This window comes from Agrilus planipennis, unplaced genomic scaffold, assembly GCF_000699045.2.
Source record: "Agrilus planipennis isolate EAB-ADULT unplaced genomic scaffold, Apla_2.0 scaffold93, whole genome shotgun sequence".
Taxonomy (NCBI): domain Eukaryota; kingdom Metazoa; phylum Arthropoda; class Insecta; order Coleoptera; family Buprestidae; genus Agrilus; species Agrilus planipennis.
In genome coordinates this window covers 483,502-508,716 of record NW_020438867.1, presented here as the reverse complement: position 1 = coordinate 508,716, position 25,215 = coordinate 483,502, and the positions used below count along the sequence as shown (strand labels likewise).

The window sequence follows — 25,215 nt, the reverse complement described above, 5'->3', positions numbered from 1 at the left end:
GAATATAAGTGAATAAGCAATTATTGGACCGTAAAATAAATAAACAGTAAATTTAAAACTATACTTAATTATTGTATTTATTTTGAAATTGTTACCGTTTATAAACGGACCACATTAAAAACCAAATCAAGACTGTTTTCCTAAGGTAATTCTATAATTCCGTTGTGTTATTTTGTTTCGAAATACTAAAAATAAAAAAAAGCTTTCTGATGTTCTTTAGACATGGTCAAAGGTGCGTATCTATCTATATCACAGAATAATAAAAAGCTTTTTTATATAGGAATTAATTGTGCATTTTTTAATGCTGCATTTTAAAGGTCCCACTGTTTTATCAAATAGGAACATTACGATAACTAGCTGTGTACAAAATGATTATATAAATAGTGTGTATTTTTCAATGAAAATCCTTCAGTTACAATAAAAATGATAGACAAACAGGTACTACTGGTACTATCAGTGGTAATATTAGTTAGTGGTAGTTCTTTAAAAGATGAGTCAAGTCCGGTAATGCTTAGCACACTTAGTGAAGGTAAGAATAAAATTCAAACATTAACATATGAATCATAAAATTGTATTGATAGATTTCAAATCTGACCAAAATCTTAAAACATTTATATGCACATTACATACATAGGTACTACTGAATATTTTAATTGATATAAAAATCTCTTGACAGATTTTGTCGTGCTTGAAAATATGAAAAAATACGTCTACTAATGTTAGGTTGAAATTTTTACAAAAAATGTAAGGAAATGTTTTTCATTTACTGGCTTACATTTTTGACAAACATAGGCACTTTAAACAGTCAATGTTCTTTTCGTGATTATTTCTGCACTTAGAACATGCCTATACGCATGATGTACATCTTATCTTATCTCTTTTTCGATTGACAACACCACCAAAAGGAGTATCAATGAGGAAGCTAGATAAAAACCAGAAAATGTTAAACTGCTTCTTTTAAAGTTTATCAATACTCAAAATATTTAATCTACTATCACAACTACATCTATCAACAATTTAACAAACAGATTCGACTAAACGAATCATTTTTTACACAAGAAGAGCACATGTGTACTAAATATTTCAATTTTTCCTGATTTAATCAGTGAATGATTAAGTGTTTCATTTTTTTGATATTTGATAATTTGATTGTCACTTTTTCATTAATATATTTGATACTTTTTGTTTAAATTATATGGTAGATAGGAGAATTTGATTAATTATTCTTGCAGTTTCTTCAAATGTTTGAAGATTATGCAATATATAAACATGCGAAATATTTAATGCTTTGATTTTTATACTTTCGGCTAAACTTTACCGTTATAAATGAACAAAAATTTGGTAGCTGTATTACACTAGATCCATTCTGCAGAATCTCTAGAAGACTACTTGCAGTCAGTGTTCGACGATTTTTTTATAAATGGCGAAACACAAGAATTTAATGAAACTTTGTCAGAAATTCGGATGCCCAAACTATTTCGTCGAAAAACAGGTGTGCTAATGTCGCTAGGAACAACAATAACTTGTGTTGCGTGTAGAACATCAGCAACGTCTCTTATCAAAGCTCGAAGAGTAGGAGCTTCTAGATCTATGGCCTTTCGTTTCCTTTCTGCCGTTTGTGTAAACTTAAGAATCGAAATTAAACCCGTATGCGATGGAATTATCGATAGATTATTGGTTAGTTATGCCTATACAATAATACATTAGAAAACAGGGTATATTTGAGCATTTATCTTCTAGGATACAATTTTATACATCATTGATAATGACAAGTCTCTAACAGGACAGTGGATATGCTCAGTAGTACTTCAGAGTTACGGATGTAGTCAACCTGAAAACAAAGATTGGACAATAACAGTTGATGATGGTTGTAGTCCAAAGAAACTCCAAATGGTTTGTAAAATTTGCAAGGAAAATATGTTAACTATAGAACGCGGCAGAATTTCGAATTGATGGAACACTGCAAATAAAGTGCACATTCTGTATAGTTATTGCGATAAGAAATTGTGCATATTTTAAAACATTTTAAAAATAGTTAACCGACACCAAGAAAGACAGTCCCTACGGTTATTTTCGTATGTAATTTTGAAAATATGATGCTCATATCATCGTCATCATAAGGTCGTCAGTCCTAGGATTGGTTGGACACGCATCTCCACTCTTTCTTATCCTGAGCTAATTTTCGCATTTCCCTAAAACTAGAACAACCCATATCCTTAACTATTTACGAACAGTAATCTAATCTAGGCCTACCTCTACCCTTCCTAACTTCCGTTTCTGCCTCTAATATGTCTATGACTAGACCTTCATGCCTGAGAAGGTGTCCTACCAACCTATCTCTGTCTGTTTCTTATTGACTTCCATAGAGTCCTCTGTTCTCCTATTCTTTCTAATACACCTTCATTTTTACCATCTCTATCCACGATATCCTGATCATTCTCCTGAAACACCACATTTCGAACGATTCTAACCTTTTCTTCGTACCCGTACAGCGCCGTGCTCCAAACATACACCCTTAACAAACTTTTCCGAATTTCTAAATTAACCGCTCGCGAACAGAGAAGTGACTTCTTTTTATTGAAGGTGACTCTACCCTGCGCTATCCTCTGCTTTATATCCCTATTAATCCTTCCATCTTGACTTGTCAGACCTAAAATTGGCCACTTCTTCTAATTTTTCGTCTCCTACCTTTATATTCGCTCTTTCCTTACTTTTTCATCCCTTGCATACTAGTATTTTTGTTTTGCTTTTATTTATTTTCAGACAGCACTGTTTTGTAAATACCGCTTCCATTTTATTTAGAACTATCTCTAACTCCTCCTTGCTAGATGCTAATACTGCTATATCATCTGCAAATCTAAGCATACTAATCTTTTGTCCTTGTATATCTATCCCTACAGTTGTACTGTCTTTAATGATGTTGATCGCGTCTTCGATGTATAGATTAAAAAGTAGCGGCGACAGTGTGTATCCCTGTCTGATTCCCTTTCTAATATTTACTTCTCTACGTTGCAGACCCATCTCTATAACTGCCTGTTGCTCTTTATATAAACTAAGTATCACTCTTCTATCTTTGTAAGTCATCCCTACATTTTTATGTATATTTAACATCTTGTCCCATCTAACAATGTCAAAAGTTTTTTCTAAATCTACAGATCCTATGTACACACTCTTTCTTTTTCTATCGTTTTCGCTATTGTTACCGGTAAAGCTTAATGGCCTTTTCTTCTAAACCAAAATTGATCTTCCCCTAATAGTTCTTCCGCCCTTTTTTCCTTCCTTCTCTGTACAATTCATGTTAAGATTTTTGACGCATGGGAAGTTAAGCTAATTGTTCTAAATGTCTCGCACCTATCCGGGCCTCTCTTTTTAGGTATGGTTACTACCACGTTCCGTTTGTAACCCTCTGGAACTTTCCCCGTGTCGTAAATGTGACTAACTAGCTTAAATATACGATCTCTAAGCTCTTGTCCTGCATGTTTCCGAATTTCCTCTTGTATCCTATCTACACCTGGCGCCTTATTATTCTTTAAGTTTTTTGTTTTGTTTTTCTAATGCTCATAAATAAAAAAATTATCTATCAATATTATTATCGAATTTAAAATGTGATGTTAGCCAACATGATGTAATAACTCGTCATTTTTCCAGCTTTCTAAGTCAAATACTAGTAAGATACTTCACATAACAGATTTTCATTTCGACCAGCATTATTCACCAGGAAGTAATGCAGAATGTCAATATCCAATATGCTGCAGCGAGGATGTAGGAACGCCGTCTGATCCGTTAGCTGAGGCTGGTTATTGGGGTGATTACAGAAACTGCGATACACCACGACATACTATCGTTAATGCCTTGAACCATGCACGGGAAAATAACGTACGTGTAGTTTTAAGAAATTTAGGAATTAAATAAATTTTTATCTTCTACTTGGGAATTTGTGTAGGATCATAGTTACGTAATGGGGTGTCGAATCTACATACAAATGTGCCCGTTTTTGAAGTTTTCGAAACTCTTTAATTACTACTTTGATTATAAAATTCTTAAAGGTGCGCGAGTATCCCGAATATTTTAGAAACCTTAAAAATTTAAACAAAGCGATTATTTTTTCCTTCATTGCCTTATATTGCTTTCACATCAAAATTCATATTTAGAAGCAGCTCAAAAATTTTTCATTCTCAATGAATCATTCAATTGGCATTTATGAGAAACCATTCAATTTTCATACTACGGTTTCATTTTTTATGTCACATTACGTTTAAGCTATAATAATAAATTTAAAATATTTTATGCATACGTATAGGTATATTTGTAATTATTAAATAAAAGTTAAAGTAACGAAATTAATATTTTTCTAGTACTTTCATTAATACATACAAACTAAGCAAACTTTCACACAGAATCAAAAAAGCCCAGCCTGCTATTATTGTTACAAATATTTGTTCAAATGTTTACAGAAAATAGATTACGTTTACTTCACCGGAGACGTTATAGATCATCGAGTTTGGAAGACAGAAAAACAAAACAATATTAACGTTATGAGGCAAAATTATGATATTATTGATACAGCATTTCCTAACATTCCCGTTTATCCTGTTTTGGGAAATCATGAACCACATCCCATAAATCTGTAAGTACAATTACTAATACTTAACAACAAGATCATGAAATATGGACGGTGGTACTTGCTATCGGGGTGTATAGTACTTACGCATCTTTTGCCGTTTTTCCCACAATGTTTGATTGAAAAGAATATAAATCTTTGTAAAAACAAGCATTTTTAATCGTTAATTGTTCCAGGATTTCAATATTTATGATACCGAAGAGTTCTATATTTTGAGTTTAACATTTTTTCAGTTTTATTAATATACTTTACTGTTTTAGTTATTCTCCTAGTTCAGTAGATCCAAAGTTAAGCATTCAGTGGGTATTTGACTTAATTGCGAAGGAATGGAGTAGATGGCTACCTGAAGCCACCAAACAAACGATATTGAAAGGTGGCTACTATACTGTAAAAGTAAACGAGAAATTTAGAATTGTAGCACTCAACAGTAATGTATGCTATACATTTAATTTGTAAGTAAAGAAGGATTGATTTATACTATCAGTAATCAATTCATAATTATCCACGCTAAGAAACTGATAGTTTTGAAAATCACCCGAGTATTAAAAAAATTATTGAAAAAATTAAACGGGGCCCAACTATCGACTAACGCTGCTTCAATATAAAAGAAAAAAATGATATATTAGACGGAAAGAAAGTTAATATTAAAAATTCCACGACAAATTAGGAATATTCTACATCTCAACTAAATTAAATTAATACTTACGTATATTTAGACTAGCCGTAAAGCCCGGTGTTGTCTGTTCAGAATTTTAGAAAATATTTTGAATATCTGGAATGTTTCAGAATATACCTACTAGGAAATTTTTGGAAAATTTGAGGTTTCTCGAAAGTTCCCTAACTTTCTAGAACATTCTGTTATTTTTTAAGGTGTTTCACCCATCGGTAAACTTTCCTACTCGGTTACAGTGAGTCTATCTTGAAATATTTTTGAATCTATCATGAGAAACTAAAGTGTTAGGAAGAGATCTTCACCACCCACTCGCACCCAAGCAAAGATATTATCTACTATCAAACTCCTTCGTTATCAATGGGAAATCAAGGGCTATCTATCACCATAACTGCGAGCTGGGGGAGTGAAAAATTATGGAGAAAGTAAACAAATTATAAATTAAGTTTCGACTTAAAAATATCAGATGAGTTGTTATAAGAAAGAAAATATAAGAATTGGTTTATTCCTTTTTAATCTAGAGATTGTACCTTTACCAACGTCAATTATCCTTTGGTGTAAATTCGAATAGATTTTGAGCATCTTTTTAGCAAAAGCAATTAAAAAACTTGTCCACATATTTTTGTCAATGGTATTACGTAAACATTTGGTTGGAAAGATGAATTAGCATAAATACGTCATTGGTTTTGTCTTTTTGTTTACTGCTAGCACAACGTTTTTAATTTGTTAGATAAACAGCCAACGACTTATAATTTTTGGTTGGCTTCCAACACTTACGTTCAAATAAAAGTGTTTTAGACTGAATATTACAATGTCATTATTTTTTCACACTTCACTCTTACGTAGTTTTTAATACGTACGTACGCAATATTTGTAATTTTAGGAAAGCAAAAACATTTTCTTTTTTTGACAAGATCCGATACAAGCATCATTTTGTCTTTTCTTTTTCTTTCAAACGTTAAAGAACTGCGTTTCATACAACGTCTACGTAACACAAATATTACTTAATTTAATATCCTGTATAGAAACAGAATAATTAACTAATTGTAAGTAAAAAATTAATTAAAGTGGGTTTCTACGTTCTTTTTCATAATCTTTGTAGATACCGTTCATTATCCAATATTAACACGAGCGATTTTTTATTTTTGAGGTATTTTATATATTAAAAAAAATAATGCCGGAAAGTATCTATTTGACACCGCACATGAAAACTATGAGATTCTGCGTAGTTTTTCACATAATTATTATTTTTTTCGAAACCTAGTAAATACCTTTCATCTTCTAATAACTTCACGGGCGCTTTTCTTTATTTAAATAATTTGATATATCTTAGCAAAACTAATGCCGAAAAATGTCTATCTGATACCGCACTTGAAAACTATTGGCACCATGAGATTCTTCGTTCATTTTTATATAATTATTGCTTTTCAGAGCTTACTAAATACCTTCCATCTTCTAATAACTTCACGGGCGCTTTTCTTTATTTAAATAATTTGATATATCTTAGCAAAACTAATGCCGAAAAATGTCTATCTGATACCGCACTTGAAAACTATTGGCACCATGAGATTCTTCGTTCATTTTTATATAATTATTGCTTTTCAGAGCTTACTAAATACCTTCCATCTCGTAATAATTTCCCCTGTATTCTTTTAAATTTGTATTGTTTTATATATTTTGAAAAAGATAATGCTGTAATTTGACATCGTACTCGACTTTTTTTACATAATTACCACTTCTTTTAGATGGTTACTATACACTTATGTGGACATGTACGATCAGTTACAGTGGCTAAGGGATGTTCTTGCTGAGGCTGAAACTAATGGCGAAAATGTACATATACTCAGCCATGTACCGACAGGTTCGGTAGAATGCTATACAACATGGGCAAGAGAATACCGAAAAATTATTAATAGGTGAATTAATTATTGTTTTATAATCAATAGGTATACACTGTGCTCTTATTATATAGACTGATTTATGGGTAATAAAAAGTACTAAGGGTCCTTACGCGGTACTATCAAAAATTTGGTTGCACGGTCTGTCAATTAGTATGCTCCTTATAACTAAACGAATTTTGTGGTTTTGGACAAAGTTGCGGATAATGCATTATTTATGGTAATGCTTTATAATGAGTAATAGAAATATTTTTGATATGTAAAAAATAACAATAACAAGCAGCTTTCTTTCCGTGAAACACTTTCCACTTCACTTTTAGTATTTAAGATACGTTTTCATATTATTTTAGGTACGCAAATTCAATTAAAGGAATTTTTAATGGGCATACACACACCAACGAATTTCAATTGTTTTACAATCTTTCAAATCCAAGTCAAGCCATAGCGATGGCTTTCAATGGAGGAAGTGTGACTTCATACAACTATTTAAATTCAAATTATATTATCTATGAAACTGATGTTAGAACAAATGTAAGTTTAACAGAGTTATTTCATAATAATTTCATCCACTAGTATGTATGAAAACTTCGTTGTATTGTCTCTGGTTTTTGTTGTAATGTACATGTAATAATTGGCACCATTAAAATACTTAAGTGGGTAAAAACATAAAACATATTACTTAACTGATTTCTGTATCATGCTTGTTACAGACCATAATCAATTACGAGCATTATACTTACAATTTAACAGAAGCAAATCTTGCTGGAGCAAATGTCAAACCAAGATGGTATCAACTGTACTCCTTCAAGGATGCTTACAATTTAGATGAAATGAATTTGGACACCGTCGCCAGTCTAGTAGAAAGAATGGCAGGGAATAGTTCCTTAGCTCAACTATACTACAGGTGAGTAATAAGTTTATACCTACTTAGTATAACTAAGAAACAATAGATGCAAAGTGGCTCATTACTTCACTTGATAAAATGTTTTTTATTGGAAGTTTTTCCGAAACTGACTCCGAGTCATTTATGCTATAATCAAATCATAATACAAAATTGTAATGTTGGTGAGTTTAAAGTGAACATATGAGTGAATTAGGGACAGTAAGTAAACGTGTAAATAAAATAGTTTATTAAAAAGTTATTAAATTTTATGTCATTAATTTCACGAGAACAATAAAGCTTAAGTGATTATAGTCGACGAAGCTTCTACGTCTTCTGTCAAGGGCAAATCATACATTTGTGTCCACTTTTCAAGAGTATATCGAATAAACTATCTTGCGAACCTACAGCGATGTATCTTAAACCGCGTACCGACTAGGCGAACAGCCCCGCGGGTCGCAAGGCGCAAAGCTACCCGTTTAGTACGTACGCTACCGTAAACCCATTCGGTAAAATATTAGGAGTTTTATTATAGTCTTCATATACCTACAAAGTTTTTGCCCTTCGCAAGCATTATTACATTTGTCAAATATATTGCGTTTTCATACGACGAAAAGTTAACAGAAAACGAAAGGTGACAGAGGGCGCGTACCTTCATGACCTTATGAATCAGCTGCCACCATTGGGTTAACATAAATAATTGACTGATGTATAGTTTTATCTCTCAAACTATTTAGATGGTTTTTATTTGCTTGTACGGACTGATAACTAGTATAACTTGTTTATTTAATTAAACGTTAAGTGATTCTACTGACTTTAATTATTGATAACAACATGAATACAATAATAGTTGTTTTTGACAGAATTTTCGAAAACAGATAATTCTATTTAACATTAGCAAGCACGAAAACAAATAAAGCATTTGAAATATACCTACGTACTATGACACGTATGCTTCGTGTGTTTTTACAAATTAAATAGTAAACGCAAATTTTATGATGGGTGGTCGGAAAAGTAGGCGAAGTAAATGATACATTAGATCACAAATCTAAATCTAAAATTTCATGAATACAGATTATTACGTCCATCCATCAATCATAACAAAAGTAAACACATAGTGTCTCGAATAGGTAATAAATGTGTTTTATAGATCATTTTACTTTATATTTAATATTTTGTGTCCAATAAGAAAATTAAATCATCACTTAAATAGAAATGANAATTTTAAATACGCAACAATTATTTATGAAACATTTTAAATTCTTTTCATCAATTTACTTTTGTTGACGAGGTATATTCAAAATCATTTAGCGAATTATTCTTTCCCATGGTTTTCCTATGGAAAACTGAAATATTTTAATGATCCACCTTTAAATATCCATTGTATAAGCTCCGCGGGAACCAGAGTTCTTCCCATATGTGCTTACAAGCATTAAACTTGTTTGAATGAACAAAAAAGAAAAAAGAAAAGGGAATTTTGAATCACCCTAGTGCTTACTAAGTAGATATATTAGATAATAATTACACATGTATGATTTACTGTAAATGACTTAATACAATGAAATATAACGAAAAAATGACATATTTTATTACTGATGTCTTTATTAAAATGAAACACTGAAAGTTACGATTAGTCTCATTAGACAAGTATCGCAATGGAATACATAAATAATTTACATTAATTAATTATTCATGCGAAGGCAATGTAACAAAAGAGCTTAAACATTTTATATTCAGGTATGAAACTGAGGGTTAAGATTACTCTGACGTTAGACAATGTTTAAAAGTCAAGTATAGCTCAATTAAATAGCTTTTAAGAAATCTATCTTGCCTGGTATGTTTATTTTGCACTAATGATAGTTTATTTTCTACCAACCCACTTCTCTGGTGAATAAATATTTGTAGTTCTTGTTAATTATCTTTGAATTTAATTTGTTTCGTGATAGTTCTCGTATTTATTTGAATGTTCAAATGCTTTTACTTTTACATATACATATAGCGGAAACGGTTGACCATTAAAAGCTTGGCTTCCGTTTTCTAAATGCAAAACTATAAAAATAATTGCCACGTAACTGGCAGAGACCGCGACATTTTTTCCACTATAATTTACGAGGAAGCATACGGGCATTTTAGACAACTCAATTTTTGACGTAGGTAGGTACCTAATATTAGTCAAATTTTTAAAAACTTATGGAAACGTAGGAAGTTGCCACTCACGTTTGACAACTATGTGGAAAAGTGTAAAATGAACTAATTTGTTTGGCTAGTACTGGAAAATGCACCAACTCGTAGGATTTCTAACAGATTCCTTAAGTGGGTGGGTGCTACAATTAATTATTTTCGCAGTCATTAAGTAAGACAAACAGTAAGAAAAGGGGGAATATTAAAATAGGAGACGAAAAACTCAGAATGGAAAGAGCAATAGAGATATAACATGGAGGAAAGCGCAAGGTATAGTTGCCTTTAACAGAAAGAAGTTACTTCTATGATCGTGAGCAGTTAATTTAGATATTCGAGAAAGATGTTGAAGGTGCATGTTTCGAGCGCGGATCTGTACGAGTACGAAACATGGACGGTGGACGCGACGGAAAAGAAAATGTTAGAAGCGTTCGAAATGTTGTGTTACAGGCGAACGATAAGGATATCGTGGATAAAGAAGGTTAGAAATGAGAAGGCTTTAGAAAGAACATGAGAACAGAGGTCACTGCGAAGGTCAGTAAGAAACAGGCGAGATAGGTTGGTAGGACATCGTCTCAGACATGAAGAGCTAGTTAGAGACATATTAGAAGCAGAAACAGGAGTTAAAAGGAGTAAAGGTAGACCTAGATTAGATTATTGTTCACAAATAGTTATGGATGTGGGAACTTCTAGCTTTAGGGAAATGCGAGGATTAGCTCGGGTAGGAAAACGGGGAGGTGCGTACCCAACCAGTTTTAGAATTGATGACCTCAGGATGATGCTGATGAAAATATAAATTACAAAACTGTAAAAATAATAATATAATACTCAAAACATTTTTCACTGTTTACCGTTTCAAAATATTGTAAGATATAAAGCAAATCCGAGGAAATTAAAATGATGATCAAATAAAGACTTCTTCTTTGGATGAAACTTTTTTACTGATTAAGATTCATTAGAAATTGCAATTACTAAGAAACTGCCTTTAAAACCTTATCAAAAACCTCTTTCAGAAACAAGTACAAGAATTCAGATCCTTTCATTGAACAAGGATGCGACAACGAATGTATTTCTGACAATCTCTGTGAAATCGTCACTTCTTTGTATACGGATGATACTCAGTGTAATGTGCTCGAAAGTATTATGGAGTACTCTTATAAGCAAGGATGATCGTCAACAAATAGAATAAAAGGAGCGGATTTACGTCTTCAATTTTGTCTTTTACTGTGATTTCTCATTTAAGTGTATTTATTATAATTATCCAAATTTTCTTTTTCTTTTTTTTTTAGATGNATATATGTAAGCATACAATTCTGTTTTCTGTAAATCATTTTTAAACACGTTTGTATTTTAATTAACTTCTTACATACATAATTGCAGTAATACGGATTTTTAAACAACCTATGAATGGTGTTATGTATTAATATTTATGGTGGTGCTCTTGACTGTGTTGTATAAATTTTTTTTAGATGGTTTTCCATAAGAAAAGCATGGGAAAGAAACATTTTAAATTCTTTTCATCAATTTACTTTTGTTGACGAGGTATATTCAAAATCATTTAGCGAATTATTCTTTCCCATGGTTTTCCTATGGAAAACTGAAATATTTTAATGATCCACCTTTAAATATCCATTGTATAAGCTCCGCGGGAACCAGAGTTCTTCCCATATGTGCTTACAAGCATTAAACTTGTTTGAATGAACAAAAAAGAAAAAAGAAAAGGGAATTTTGAATCACCCTAGTGCTTACTAAGTAGATATATTAGATAATAATTACACATGTATGATTTACTGTAAATGACTTAATACAATGAAATATAACGAAAAAATGACATATTTTATTACTGATGTCTTTATTAAAATGAAACACTGAAAGTTACGATTAGTCTCATTAGACAAGTATCGCAATGGAATACATAAATAATTTACATTAATTAATTATTCATGCGAAGGCAATGTAACAGTGATTCCAGAAGTAATTTAAGAGTTGAGTAGTGATTTTTAATACAATTATTTATATTGCGTTAGTTGCACTGTTTTCCTACAATTAATAACTATTGCGACAGTTTGTTGACCTCAGAAAGATCTCCTTTTAATGCTGCACTTGATACTTCTTTCTATTGGCGAAAAGAATAATTGCTTTGATATCAAATTAAAAAGGAAAGCGAAATATTATTAGTAGCCTGTAATGGTATTTATCAATCATTAATAATCAAAACTAAAAAATCAAAAGTAAGAATACTGAAAATTAATTGATAATATTCTTTTTACTACTTACATATATACACAGTATTAATATTCCGCAAAATTAAGAGAAAAAAAAGAAGAAAGAAAGTAAATAGCAAAATAATTACTCTGGTAGGTACTTTTCTAGATCCAGTTGTATCGCAGCGAGGAGTAAAAGCGACTAATATTAACAGTAACTCCATTTGAAAACTTTACGACAGTCAAAAGGTGCTAAGCTAAATAAGTATACGAAATAGATTTATGCTGTTACTAATGACCTATATTAAGATATTAGCTATGACTGTTGGATTTTTTAGTAAAATGTAGATCGAAATTAACGTGTTTACATGCGGAACTTTGAAAGAATATTTCTGTAGTCGAATGGAGCAACTGGAGGACCTCGAATAGGTACATGTTTTGGAATTATTGAAATTAAACGTAGCAATAAGGATGCTGATGGTGCCGATTTTAAAACTGAAATTTAAGCAGTTATTTCTAACAATGTTAGGTAATGTCGATTTAAAAAGGTTTGCGATTTGGTCTATGTGGACTAGTAAACTAAATAGAACTTCTGAGTAAATCGTACACCTCTAAGGTACCGTCGAAAAGCTTTATAACTAGTTTCAAGTTTTCCAGTTTCTTCTGAGACAAAAAGAATGAAGAATAAGATTGAAAAAATTATTATTGATTTTCTTTAAGTAAGAATGATGATGATGTCTTAAAATCTTTCTTCTGCTATTTCACCGAAATTTATTTATAGATTTATAGTTGAACGATAGATTAATTTTATATGGATTTAAGTTTCCTGCGTTAATATTATTGAGCTATGAGCTGACAATAGTAATACTGATTGAATGGAAAATCCGGAACAACTCCAATTTGGTTAACAATTCGTTGAGGCTAACCGTGGCGTGCTGATGACAACTAATAAGTTCTAATTCGGGATACTCGTCTGGTAACTTACTGATCAAGAACTTAAACTGTTTTTATAACAAACACAAATATTCTCTTTGATAATATAATAACAAAACTAAAGAAAACAGTAGATCTTTATATTATCTGTTTATGATACGCGTTTTGCGGCGTTGGGGTAAAAAATAATGCGGCCGTGCGTGCGAAAATAAAATAACTTTATCACGTTTATTTGTGGAATGAGAGATGACAGTTGGCGACCAAGTGTCAGCTTTCGGTGAACGTTCTGTCCATTGCTCCTGTTTCATCAAGATTTAATGATAATAACAGCTTAAAACACTAGTGCGGATTGGATTGGGTACAATAATTATTATCGTCGAAAGTGTGGACTCGGGTAAATAAAGAGAGAGAGAGAGAGACAGAGCGAGAGACTGAGCCGACGTACATACATCCATAAACTCAACGTATAGTTGACTGACGCAAGCCCGCGCCTTTCAAACGCACTTTAATCTCACTTTGGATTAGTTGCCATCAATTAGTTGTCTTGGTTGTACGAGCGGCTTCTATAAGTTAACCCGGATAATCTTGAAAAAGAAGCGCCTTTAACAATTCTAACGCGTCGACAGTTGCAACAAAACGAGGAAGTAGACGTATACGGTGGGAAAGTTGTGTGACGGACTCTTTGTCAGTGTTAACGCGGCAATGTGTTAGCACAGAAAAGTAACTTTTTCTTTTGTGAGAGTTTTAAACGGTAGTATGGCAGAGGAGAAGATGAGAAGTAGACAAGAAAGTACCGAAAGCTTGGAATCAGCACAAACATCCACCACAAGTACATCCGAAGAGTTTTCCGACGATGACAAGGATAACAATGAACTTGATATTGACGATTTTCAAATCATTAAGACTGTCGGTAGGTCACATTATGTGTATAATTATTACCGATATTTTAGTAAAAAAGCAAAGTCTAGTCGTTCGTGAAAATAAAATATTGAGTATCTTACTCTTACTTACGTTTCGCGATTTTCGTAAGGGCATCCTCAGGTGCATATGTATATTAGTATTAGACTTCCCTTAAAATATATTTTAATTCAGCTTGCGGTAATATGATGATTCGTAATTTCCGGACGACGAAGTGTCGCAAACTTACCGGGACTCTTCACTATTCCAAGATTTAGTTAATGTATTTTAATTAAAATGATGAAAGTTTAACAAAAATAATTAGGTAGAGGCAGCAATTGCATCTAATTGTAAATTAATTGAAACTTGAAAAATGAAAAATAGTATTTACAACTTGTTACACTGTAATAATGTTTTTGTCAAAAACAATTCAAAACAATCCAAAATACTTACTGAAAACAAATAATCTGAAGGTTACTGATTATTTAATTTTTACGTATATTTTCGTCAGCCTTCAGACATCTTGCTGCGCTCTAGGTATGTTAAAAAATTTTAAAAAATGCTACTTGTTATTAACAAAATATGGTGACAAGCATTAATGGTAAAATACATTGTTGTTTGTTCCTAAATGCAATTTTATTGCTCGGTTGCTTTGCTTAATACATGTCAAGGTAATAAAAATTCTTTCTTTACACCGCTCAAAGTTAACGTAGAAAGCAGCTAATTTCAAAAGCTATTCAAGTACTCAAAGACAATATTGTAAAATGATTGATATTTCTAAACTTTTGTTTATAAACATAACTTTCCACAACCATTTACAAACAATCTTACAGTAGCACAAATTTAAATTGCATAGTAACACACGGTGCAAATGGTACAAAGTTGTTGCACTTATAGGAATAATTGGTAAATACAAAAAGTATATAAAATATGCGATGATGGCGTTAAAAGAGTTTAAGTTAATGCCCCATTGCCACATGGTTCCAAAAATAACAGTTAATACAACAATGATGAAACTATTATAGTATTTTGTGAAGAAAAAGACGCTAGACAACAATTTTCTGTTACCATTTCTCTACAAACAATTTTTTTACTAAAACAAAAGGCAAATGCCTTCGCCACCCAGGAGGCAATAACTTCTTGATAATGTTATCTTGTCCATTGACTTCTAGTTACAGAAAATTAAAAATCAAATTATCAGTAGATACATCATCGTGAAATAATTATTTGATATTAAAGAAACGAAAAGCAGTATCTGATCTTAGCAGTTAAATCTCTTGAATTTTTAAAGCACAGGTTATTAATTTGGTTTAAATTCTCTTGCAGTAAACCTACTCAACATTGTAAGAGAAAGTGAAACAAATAAACTACCCAATTTACGAAAACGTTTTCAGTACCTAATTATATGGCTTCGACCATAGGGTTATTTCCGAAGGGCATACAGAAATGTAATTTATTTAGTCTAGTTGATTCATAATATGCTATTAATGTGTCTTAAAAATTAGTTTTGTGGGATTTTTCTGTATAAAATATCTATTAGAAGAGCAGCTAAATTCATTTTATTTGAACATTACAATTGCTATTACAATAGTTTTGAAATTATAGACTTTTTTAAGTGGCGCTTCTTTAATAGGTTCTCGTTGGTTGTTTACAGTAATATATAAATATTCCGAAATTAGTAACGTTGAGTTATTTTAGTTTACTTTCAATTTAGTTGTTGTTTTCTACAATTACAATACAAAATCACTTAATCTAATCTGAATATATTGTTCGAAATTATTCCTGTTTTGTTGTGATTCATTGAACCCAATTTTTCTCAAGTCAATCACCTTTCTTAAATCACCAAATTCTCTTTCAAATTAGTGTATTTTTCTCAAAGACAAAGACCATAATATTCTAAAATCTTTTTTTTTTCGGTTACTTATTTTGGTTTTTTTCGAGGAAAGGTTGAAAATTTATAACGATTGTTGTTTATAGATATGCCACATACGTAATATATTTTATAATACTAATTATGAATTATGCTTTTACTCATTAAAGACGAGTATCTAATTAATACGATAATTGTAGATAATATAACGCTTACTCCTTTCGTTGCACTTAAACTAAATTTATTGCATAAGTAGTGCTTGTAAGTTTAACATGTTTTTTGAAAATATTCGCTATTAGGTGAAGACAAACTACAAACTAGAAATCTAATGGCAGGTTACATTCGACTTGATTTTACAATTTAGTTACATTGAAAAAAATTGTTTTAAATAAAAATATTGCAAATTAGGCATATTAAATTTTTTGAAATTTAAAATTACTTTAGGTTATAATATATTAACGTAAGCATCAATAAATTAATTACAAGCATTATATTCTGTGCTAATTTACACTGTTTGTTTTAATTTTATTTTTGAGCATGACAAATGAACAAAATTTACTATTATTAGCGCAGACCATTAAAAAATAATTATGAGAATTAGTAGAGTAAGATGTAAAGAACCTTGTCCATCTAAATTCTGACAAGGTAATTGATAATTACATAACAACTAGAAGCCATACGGATAATGAAGATGGGGTCCAATAATTTTTAATTACCCGAACAAACAAGCGTCGATGGATTAATTGATGAGGGCAATTTTAAATACGCAACAATTATTTATGAAACATTTTAAATTTAAAATGGCAGGTACTTACATTTTATTCAAAAGTTAAAAAATCTATTTCTGTTTCATGAGTTTGACCTTCAGCTAAATGTATATTTAGAAAAGAAACTTTTTTCAACAAAGATCTACAGGTGTTTTATTCTTCTTATTGCAAATCAACTGTTACTTAAATAGCTTATTTTACATAACAAATGATTTTCAAGTGCAAGTGTTGAGTGATTAGTGTAGTCTCCCATTGTGAGTAGAATCTCAAGCGTGTGAGTGTCTACTCCCTTTTCTTAAGGATCTACTCGATCCTTAAATAGAACATGTAAAGTTTGTCTTTTCTAAACTGGCAGTTGACGTAATAAAACTTTCAAGAGATTTATTAACTTCTTTAGTCTAATGATTGACATCGGCACTCATAAAAAGAACAGTCGGAACCTTAGTTAGCCTTATTATGTCTCACTTTTGCAGATTTGAAAACACTGCCGGAAAAGCTATCAGAGTGTTTTGACTATTTTAGGTAATGATGAGTAAAAGTGGTCTTGGTATTACGAAAATACAAGACCAAAGATCAAAACTGTACTTATACTAGTAAGACCAAGACCAAGGGCAAGACTAAAACCAAGACCTAACGAAGACTAAATGAAAAATCACTACTTCTTGTCGATTTATGAGTTAAACTATTTGAAACATCTTTAATATATTCTTTTCTTGGAACAAAACGCTTTTAGTATTTGAAATTTTCAATTTGCTTTACTAACACTAAATATAAACGAAAAGGGAATACCACACCTAAAATGTAGCATCGTGCTACAGATGGCGCTCACTGTGCCGTTTGTAGTATTTTCTAAAACGCACTGTTAAGACAGCAGGTAAAAGTTGGTCTGTGTTCTGTCGGAGCTGCCTGCGACGCGCTGATGAGATCCAAAAAGATCGAAATCGCGATCCGCGTCTGGCAGTTTCGACAGAATACAGACCACTTCGAATTATTTTATTTAGGGAATACCACTGTTTGAAAAAAGAAATCTACAAGAATATCCTCGTAAGTGTAAGTGTTATTTGTTCCTATCTCTGGATAAAACATGGTTGAAAGACAATTATTGTGTCAGTAAATAGAAAAATTTGTACTTAGAAGAATTATTAAAAAAACGTAAGTATCAAGTTCAACGACCAAGACCGAGACCAAGACTAGAAGTATTTGAGCAAGACCAAACCCAAAACTGGGACAGTCTTGCTTTGCTCATCACTATATACATACATACTCACATGTTTGAGATTCTACCCAAATTTTTGTGCATTTGAAGTGGAATGCCTACTTTATAAAAAAAGGGAGACTATACTACGCATATCACCCACTATCACAATTATAGCTAAACCAAAACAATGTAATTTACTTGTATATGTTACTTCATAATAATAACAACAATAATAATAATAAGTAGAACATAATAGCAGTTTCACTTTACACGCTACAAGTCTTTTTTTATGGTTTTATCTCGTGCATATTCATTTCTATAATGACTTTCATCATCTGCAGCTTAGATATTCGAGCATATTTTATGGACTGTACAAATACAATACATTAATATAGAAATACTGATTCGTTATACCTTTTTACAGTTCGCATATTTGTATGTAAAATCATTTAAACTAAACCATTGATGACACCTTACTCTTTACGAATAGAAATCGAGATACTTTTTTTTATCAGAACGCAGTTTGATGTCAAATTCATTTTTTCCTGAATTAAATCCATTGGTATCATCTATCAATCATACTGACAGAAAAAAAAATGAAGCATACGCGTATATACTTATATATCATACTTCCTCCATTCTATGTCAGAGTTATCATTTTTGGTTATACTTTTACATATACGTATGCTGCAAATTAGTATGTGAACCAGTGACAGAATGATAAACGAACAGTTAAATATAAAGTCAAATAAATATAACTGATAGTAATAACTTATTTGTGTCAATGTGTTCAATAATATAAAGATAGTGAAGAGTTTTAGAAAATTTCCAATCACTCCTCCGTCATTAAATTTTATCGTATCTACATATGAAATGCGAGTAATGTTAATAATTTTTTATAAACGCGGTTATAATAATAGCAATAAACAACAATAACAACTATATTTCAGTAAACTAATCATTGCGTGCTACCAACTTGCTTATAATAAGAGAATAAAAATGATTTAGGAGAGTGTTATGTAATAGATACCTAAATTAAATAAAAATATCACAAATTGATAGTTCAATATGTAGGTTTATATTAAGAAAAATGATGGAAATATCGTAAAAGTTTTCGAGAATGTAATTGCATAAAAAGAGGTCAGAGAGTATTAATTTAGATCATGCTACAGACTAAAAACGTTGTAGATATTAATTATGATTTTTCCAATCTACATTTAAAATATTAAAGTGATGAATGTAAATATACTGGCCTATAAAAGCTGACTTCGGTACATACAATACGTATAACCTAAAAACTTTAAAACCGAAAATCATCCCCTAATTTTCAATTTTCCACCCTTAGAGATCAAATACTTAAATAACAGTATCTTAAATAATTAAAACGGAAATAATGTTTTATTATGTGTACGATCAACACTCCTATTATTTTTTTTCATATCTAAAGTCCTCAATAATAATTAATTAATAGGCACCTTGGAGTTTTCTGTAGTTGTGACGCTGACTGAAGGTGTTTTTACACTTTTAAGTAATTGACTTGTAATCTTGTTAATGTACACAGGCTTGATTTGTATCAGACATTGAATGATATATTTATTAGGTAATATTAGTCAGTAAATACTAAAAAAAAAAAAGAAAAGCGTTGATTGAAGTGGCTAAAATTTTGAATAAAGATATTATAGCTATCATGTGTTGAAGCAGATTTTAATCGAAATTCAGAATTTATTTAATGCACAGAGTTTATAAGTAAAAGTATTGTATCACAGATCCGTCTAACATTGTAAGCAGTTTTATTTTGAGCACTGTCTATAAGTAGAACAAATTTTCTATTTCAATATTTGATTTTTTTTTTAAATGGGCGCACCTCTGTCTGCAACATCTATAGAGTTATTTTTATCCTACGGTCCTTACGCACGAAGTTAAATTTGTTCACTGTATTTACTCATACCAGTGTACACAAACATCAATTGAAATATGTAACAAAGAAAGTTTACGCCATTTTGGACAATAATTTAACAAAACATCTATAGCTTTAGTCTTGAACTCGCATACTTTCGGCTTAAGTTGTATTTTTGCGGCAATGTTGCCAATGTTATATATCAAAATTCGTATTTTTGGTTCATGAGCTTTCAGCGGCTTCGCGGTTGGCGTTCGTCCATGTTCTATGATAAGATTTTCTTAACAAATTTCATCTTTCAAAAGTGGAAATTTGTTGCATATTATTTATTCAAATCTTTTTGAGTTATAGTTTGCGGTCAGAAAATGTAGGTTTCAATAATTATTATTTACGTTTTATTTTGTTAATGCCTTCGAAACAGCTTACTGTTCATACCACAAGCGGAAGTAGTAAATTAGTTTGTGCGATATTACACTAGCATAGATGCAACAACAATGAGTTTATTTTGTTTAAATAGTAATTTTGAAAGTTACAAAACTAGTTTCATGATAACAGGAGTTTTGGTTTTCCGTTTTTCTGTTCTGTTACTTTTATTCGTCCCGCTTTGAAAACCTGCCTTCGAATCATAAAAAATCCTTATTATTAAGTTACTTTCTATTGTTTTCATCCTTTCAAAAGTTAAGTTCTCAATTTGTTTCTTCAAAAATGGTTTTCACTTTAATCTTTGTTCTTCTTGTGAGAAATTAACTAATAGAAAGTCCTTGCTTTAATTTTTATTACCTACGAAATCAATAACACTTATTCAGTTCAACATACAGTTAAGTCAAAAGGAAGAACCTCTATAAAGTTATTACGTTATTTGTAATGAATAAAGTTAATAATAAGTCGTTTATTACAAATATTGCGGTGCAGTAATTAAGGAAACATCGTCTTTAACAGTTATTTTGCCTTCAAACGAAAACACATAAAAGTATTAAGAGGTTCTAATACTGAATACCTAACCTTCAGACGTTGTATGAAGTCATTAATAAACTAAAGTGTAAAATATCTATAACTGTTTTCCGCTTGTTTCCTGAGTTATCCATGCGTTTCGTGTACGATTCATTGTCAGTAAAATTTAACAGGGGTCTCCATGAAAAACGGAAGCTGTTCTACTATCCCATTTCTTTTTTTTCTTATTGACTTCCACAGCGCCCTCTTTACCCCCTACCTCTTTCAATATCTATACACTGCTTTCAAGCAGTTACCGAGAGTTTGAAACTTTTATCGTTAATAGTTATTACATACATTTACGAAAGAAAAAAAGGAAGACGGTAACTTCTATAACCGTGCGATCGTTCTGTAGAATTTCACGGTTTAATGAGCAACGCCATTTCGAGTTAAGTAAAAAGTTGGAACCATGGGTTTTTTTTTAAACTTTTGTAACACCAATGTTGCACAAGAATCATTTACGTAAAACATTAGTTCTCTACTACGTATTAGATATAAAGCAATATGACTTTTATTAAAAAAAAAAAACTCGAAAAGAAATTATTAGGTAAGATAGGTATCGAATTATGTGCAAAGCGTATAATAAAGAAAGTACAGCTCCAAAAAGAAACAAAAGCAATCCCAATAATTTACTAATTGAATGAAATTTCTTCGATCATATTGTCAAACATTATTTAGGTAGATCATAAAAAGAATGGCATCGTAAAAGGTAATTCTGTAAATTTTTTGTAAACATCTATATGAGATCATATTATTTTTACGTAAAATATTAAATTAAAAAGTTAAAAACGTTCAACAGTTTGAATAATACTTACGTTAGTTAAACTTTCAAGGGCGCTTTTATTCTGAAATATGTTGACATAAGAGAAAGAAAACAGTGGAAAAGTTTCACCACTTAAAAATTATATTCAACAATATCGGTTCGGTCTATGCCATCAGTATTATTAATAAACATATGTTCTTGATACAAATCGAAACGACGTTGTTGAGTACAATAAATCAAGTGGTGAATCTTTTCCATTATTTTAGTCAATTTTCTTTCCCTTATAAAAGCGCTCAACCAAGTTTCACAAAATTTACTTCATCATAAGGTCGTCAGTCCAAAGACTGGTTGTTCACGCACCTCCACTCTTTCCTATCCTCAGCTATTGTTCGCATTTCCCTAAAACTAGAACAACCTATATCCTTAACTATTTGTGATCCGTTTCTGCCTCTAATATGTGTCTGCCTAGACCTTCATACCTGAGGTGTCCTACTAATCTATCTCGCCTATTTCTTATTGACTTCCATAGAGTCCTCTGTTCTCCTACTCTTTCTAAAATCTCTTCATTTTTAATCTTCTCTATCCACTGTATCCTCATTATTTGCCTAAAACAGCACATTTCGAACGCTTCTAACCTTTTCTTTTCCGCCGCGCCTACTGTCCATGTTTCGCACCCGTACAGCACCGTGCTCCAAACTACACCTTTAACAACCTTTTCCGTATTTATAAATTAACCGTTCGCGAACATAGAAGTGACTTCTTTTTATTAAAGGCGACACGACCCTGCGCTATCCTCTGCCTTATATCCCTACTACTACTTCCGTCCTGACTTATCTCACTTATTTTTTACATCCTTTTACTATGAATGCTTAGGAACGTTAGGAATAGATATCGTATAGCAGGTGTCTGATATGTTATACACAATAAATATTTAAATAATAAATTCACAGCCCTAAAAGTGATGTAAATATATCGAAACCACTGATGACGACCTTTAAATAAATTTTGTGAATATTTTTTTATTTTATTAAAAGGTTTCACAAAGTGATACCCTGCGCAGAATCCTTTTCAATTATTTTACTTATTTTGCTTAGATAAACGCAAGGCATACTTATCATCTTTTACTAGCGAATTCTATTTTTAATTTTAGTAGCAGCAGATGAAAATTTTAAACAGTGTGCTTAATCTATTTACAAGGAAGCTTATAAATGACTTTATATTATGGTAGGTACCAAAATGTACACTTGACGCCTCAAGGTTTGCGTGATCTTATGTTTCATGATAATCCTAAAATTAATCGAGAAATAAAGTGATGTAACATAAAAATATTCACAAGTACTTCCAAATATTTAACGCTTCTACTTTATAAATTTTCCAAACAATTTCGTATATAATATGTACGTTACCCAACCTAGCTTTTTTTCAAAAAGTTTTTAGGGTCAGTTCTCTAATTATTCTATGAGCAACAAAAATTGGAGTTTGTTTTTCCTCTTTTGCAAAACATTTTTCTGTTTGTTACAGAAGATATAAGTCTAAACAACCAATTTATCGCGGAGTACACATTCTAAGTGAATTATTGATGTAATTTTTTATTCATAACAAGATACAATATTTGAATCATTTTTATTTATAAATTTTTAAAATTTAATTGACTAGACTGAAAATCGTAGGCGCATTTTAGTGACCGTTCAAAAATAACGAATTACAGAGATTCATTTTCTGGTTCATTGATAAATGATGCGTTACACACGTAGGTAAGTGAAATATTTTGCGTTTCTGTCATTTATGGGTCAACATAAATTGCATATTTGGCACTTGTTCTACTAACGATTATCAGAGAATATGTATTTCCGTACATGATTTCCGCCCACATAGGCGTCTATAAATAGTTTTTATTCAGTTATTATATTTTAAATAACAGTTTTATTACAGACTATCGCTATCTGAGGAAATGTTTAGTAGTAGTATTCTACCGAAAAACGTGGAAAACATCATAAATTAAATTTAAAAAAAAAACGAAGCAGACCTAATTGTTGCCGAAAATTTAAAAGTTAAACAAGAAAAGAAATCTGTCTGATGTAACTATTAACTTTCAAAAGTACAAATACCTCGGTCTCTATTCGACTATTATTGTATTTATTTAATACCTTTCTAAAAAATTAATTGTAAGCGATTTTGCTTTTAATTTATATAAAGGCCTTAATAAAAACAGAAAACTGCTTGTAGTTACACCACGTATAATCTATTTTTGTTGTTATTTCGTGGTACTCGAATTGATAAAACATTTAAAGAAACCAATAACCAAATATAATTGAATAAATAATACAAGAAACCAATAACCAAATATAATCAAATAAATAATACAGTAATTGCGGTATTTGTACCAATAGATTCCTTAAATTCCTTGCGTAAATCACTGAATCTTTTATTATCTTCTTATGTATGCCATATGTCGATGAAGTTTTTCAGGTTCAAATAACTTAAACCTAAAAATTCCAATATATGCAGCTGCAACTAAAGGATATATTTGTAGATTTCAGAATTGTTATGAATTTTTGTTTATTTAATCAGTTTTCCTTTGGCATCCAAACCTGAAAGAAGAAAATTATTACTTAAGAAGAAGCATTGAACTCTAATATAAGTAAAATTGTTTAGCATTACCTGTTTGAAGTCTTAGTGCTAGTTCTTTAGCGTTACCCAGGGTGCACCACGAGGAGGCGAACTAGCTTTGCACCCCATATTAAATATTAAACATAGCATCCTTTATTTTCTTCGTAGATTATGTCGGGCATTCTCGCAATTCTTTTGACTGCTGACCAAAGTAATTCATTATCCTAGAATTCCAAATAGAAATCCAATCGATTTATGTATTGCATGTACATCATACGCGTTTGAAGTTTCCTTACTCGTGAAAATGTTTTTTTTTTTTGGATCACGAAAAACATTTTCTTGCACATACTTTTCAATATATCTTATTCATGATCTGATTTACTGTATATACATATAAATATAAGTGTCTGTAGTATTTTGTTTTCTTTGTACAGTACTTTCCAGTTTGATTTATTTTAAAATAAACGAAAGAAATAAATCATCATGTCTGAGCCAATTTGAATTTCATCAGGCCTAAAAATGCCAAAACAAACAACGTAACATTATCCGCTGCTTGTTTTGGCAAATTTTTATTTGAAAAAATTAACACTCCCACACACCATGTGGAAGATGTAAGAATTCAATTAAAATTCTGTTAGACAACTACAAATTATCAAAGAAACCAGATGAATAATCCCAACATATAAATAGTCTACGACGATTGATATAAAGTGAGAAAATATTGAATAAATTTAAATGAAGACTCAAAGTTCGAATCATCTGTAAACATCAAATGTGTTTCGAATTTTGTATACTTTCCAAGTCATTTAAATTTTGTTATTAGATTCATTCACCACTTA

At 31.0% G+C, this 25,215-nt stretch overlaps 2 protein-coding genes and 1 long non-coding RNA gene across 3 annotated transcripts in view; 2 read left to right on the top strand and 1 right to left on the bottom strand.

The window, feature by feature from the left end:
* Nucleotides 1–1,590: 1,590 nt before the first annotated feature.
* LOC108739687 (sphingomyelin phosphodiesterase-like) lies at nt 1,591–11,517 on the top strand. Its single transcript, XM_025976087.1, has 9 exons — nt 1,591–1,677; nt 1,741–1,893; nt 3,649–3,876; nt 4,455–4,627; nt 4,882–5,073; nt 7,037–7,207; nt 7,540–7,720; nt 7,900–8,093; nt 11,261–11,517. The coding sequence occupies exons 1-9, from the start codon at nt 1,591–1,593 to the stop codon at nt 11,415–11,417; spliced, it is 1,536 nt and encodes a 511-aa protein (XP_025831872.1). The 3' UTR covers nt 11,418–11,517.
* Nucleotides 11,518–13,652: 2,135 nt separating this feature from the next.
* The window catches only part of LOC108739707 (protein kinase DC2), a 21,328-nt gene continuing 9,765 nt past the window's right edge, over nt 13,653–25,215 (top strand). Inside the window, exon 1 of the mRNA XM_018473727.2 lies at nt 13,653–14,294. Within this exon, the coding sequence (XP_018329229.1) occupies nt 14,141–14,294 (154 nt within the window). The 5' untranslated portion in view covers nt 13,653–14,140. The remainder of the gene's footprint in view (nt 14,295–25,215) is intronic.
* On the bottom strand, nt 24,325–25,169 carry LOC112904880. Its single transcript, XR_003231428.1, has 2 exons — nt 24,428–25,169; nt 24,325–24,357 (listed from the first exon to the last, which is right to left on the bottom strand). It is a non-coding gene; the product is annotated as an uncharacterized LOC112904880 (long non-coding RNA).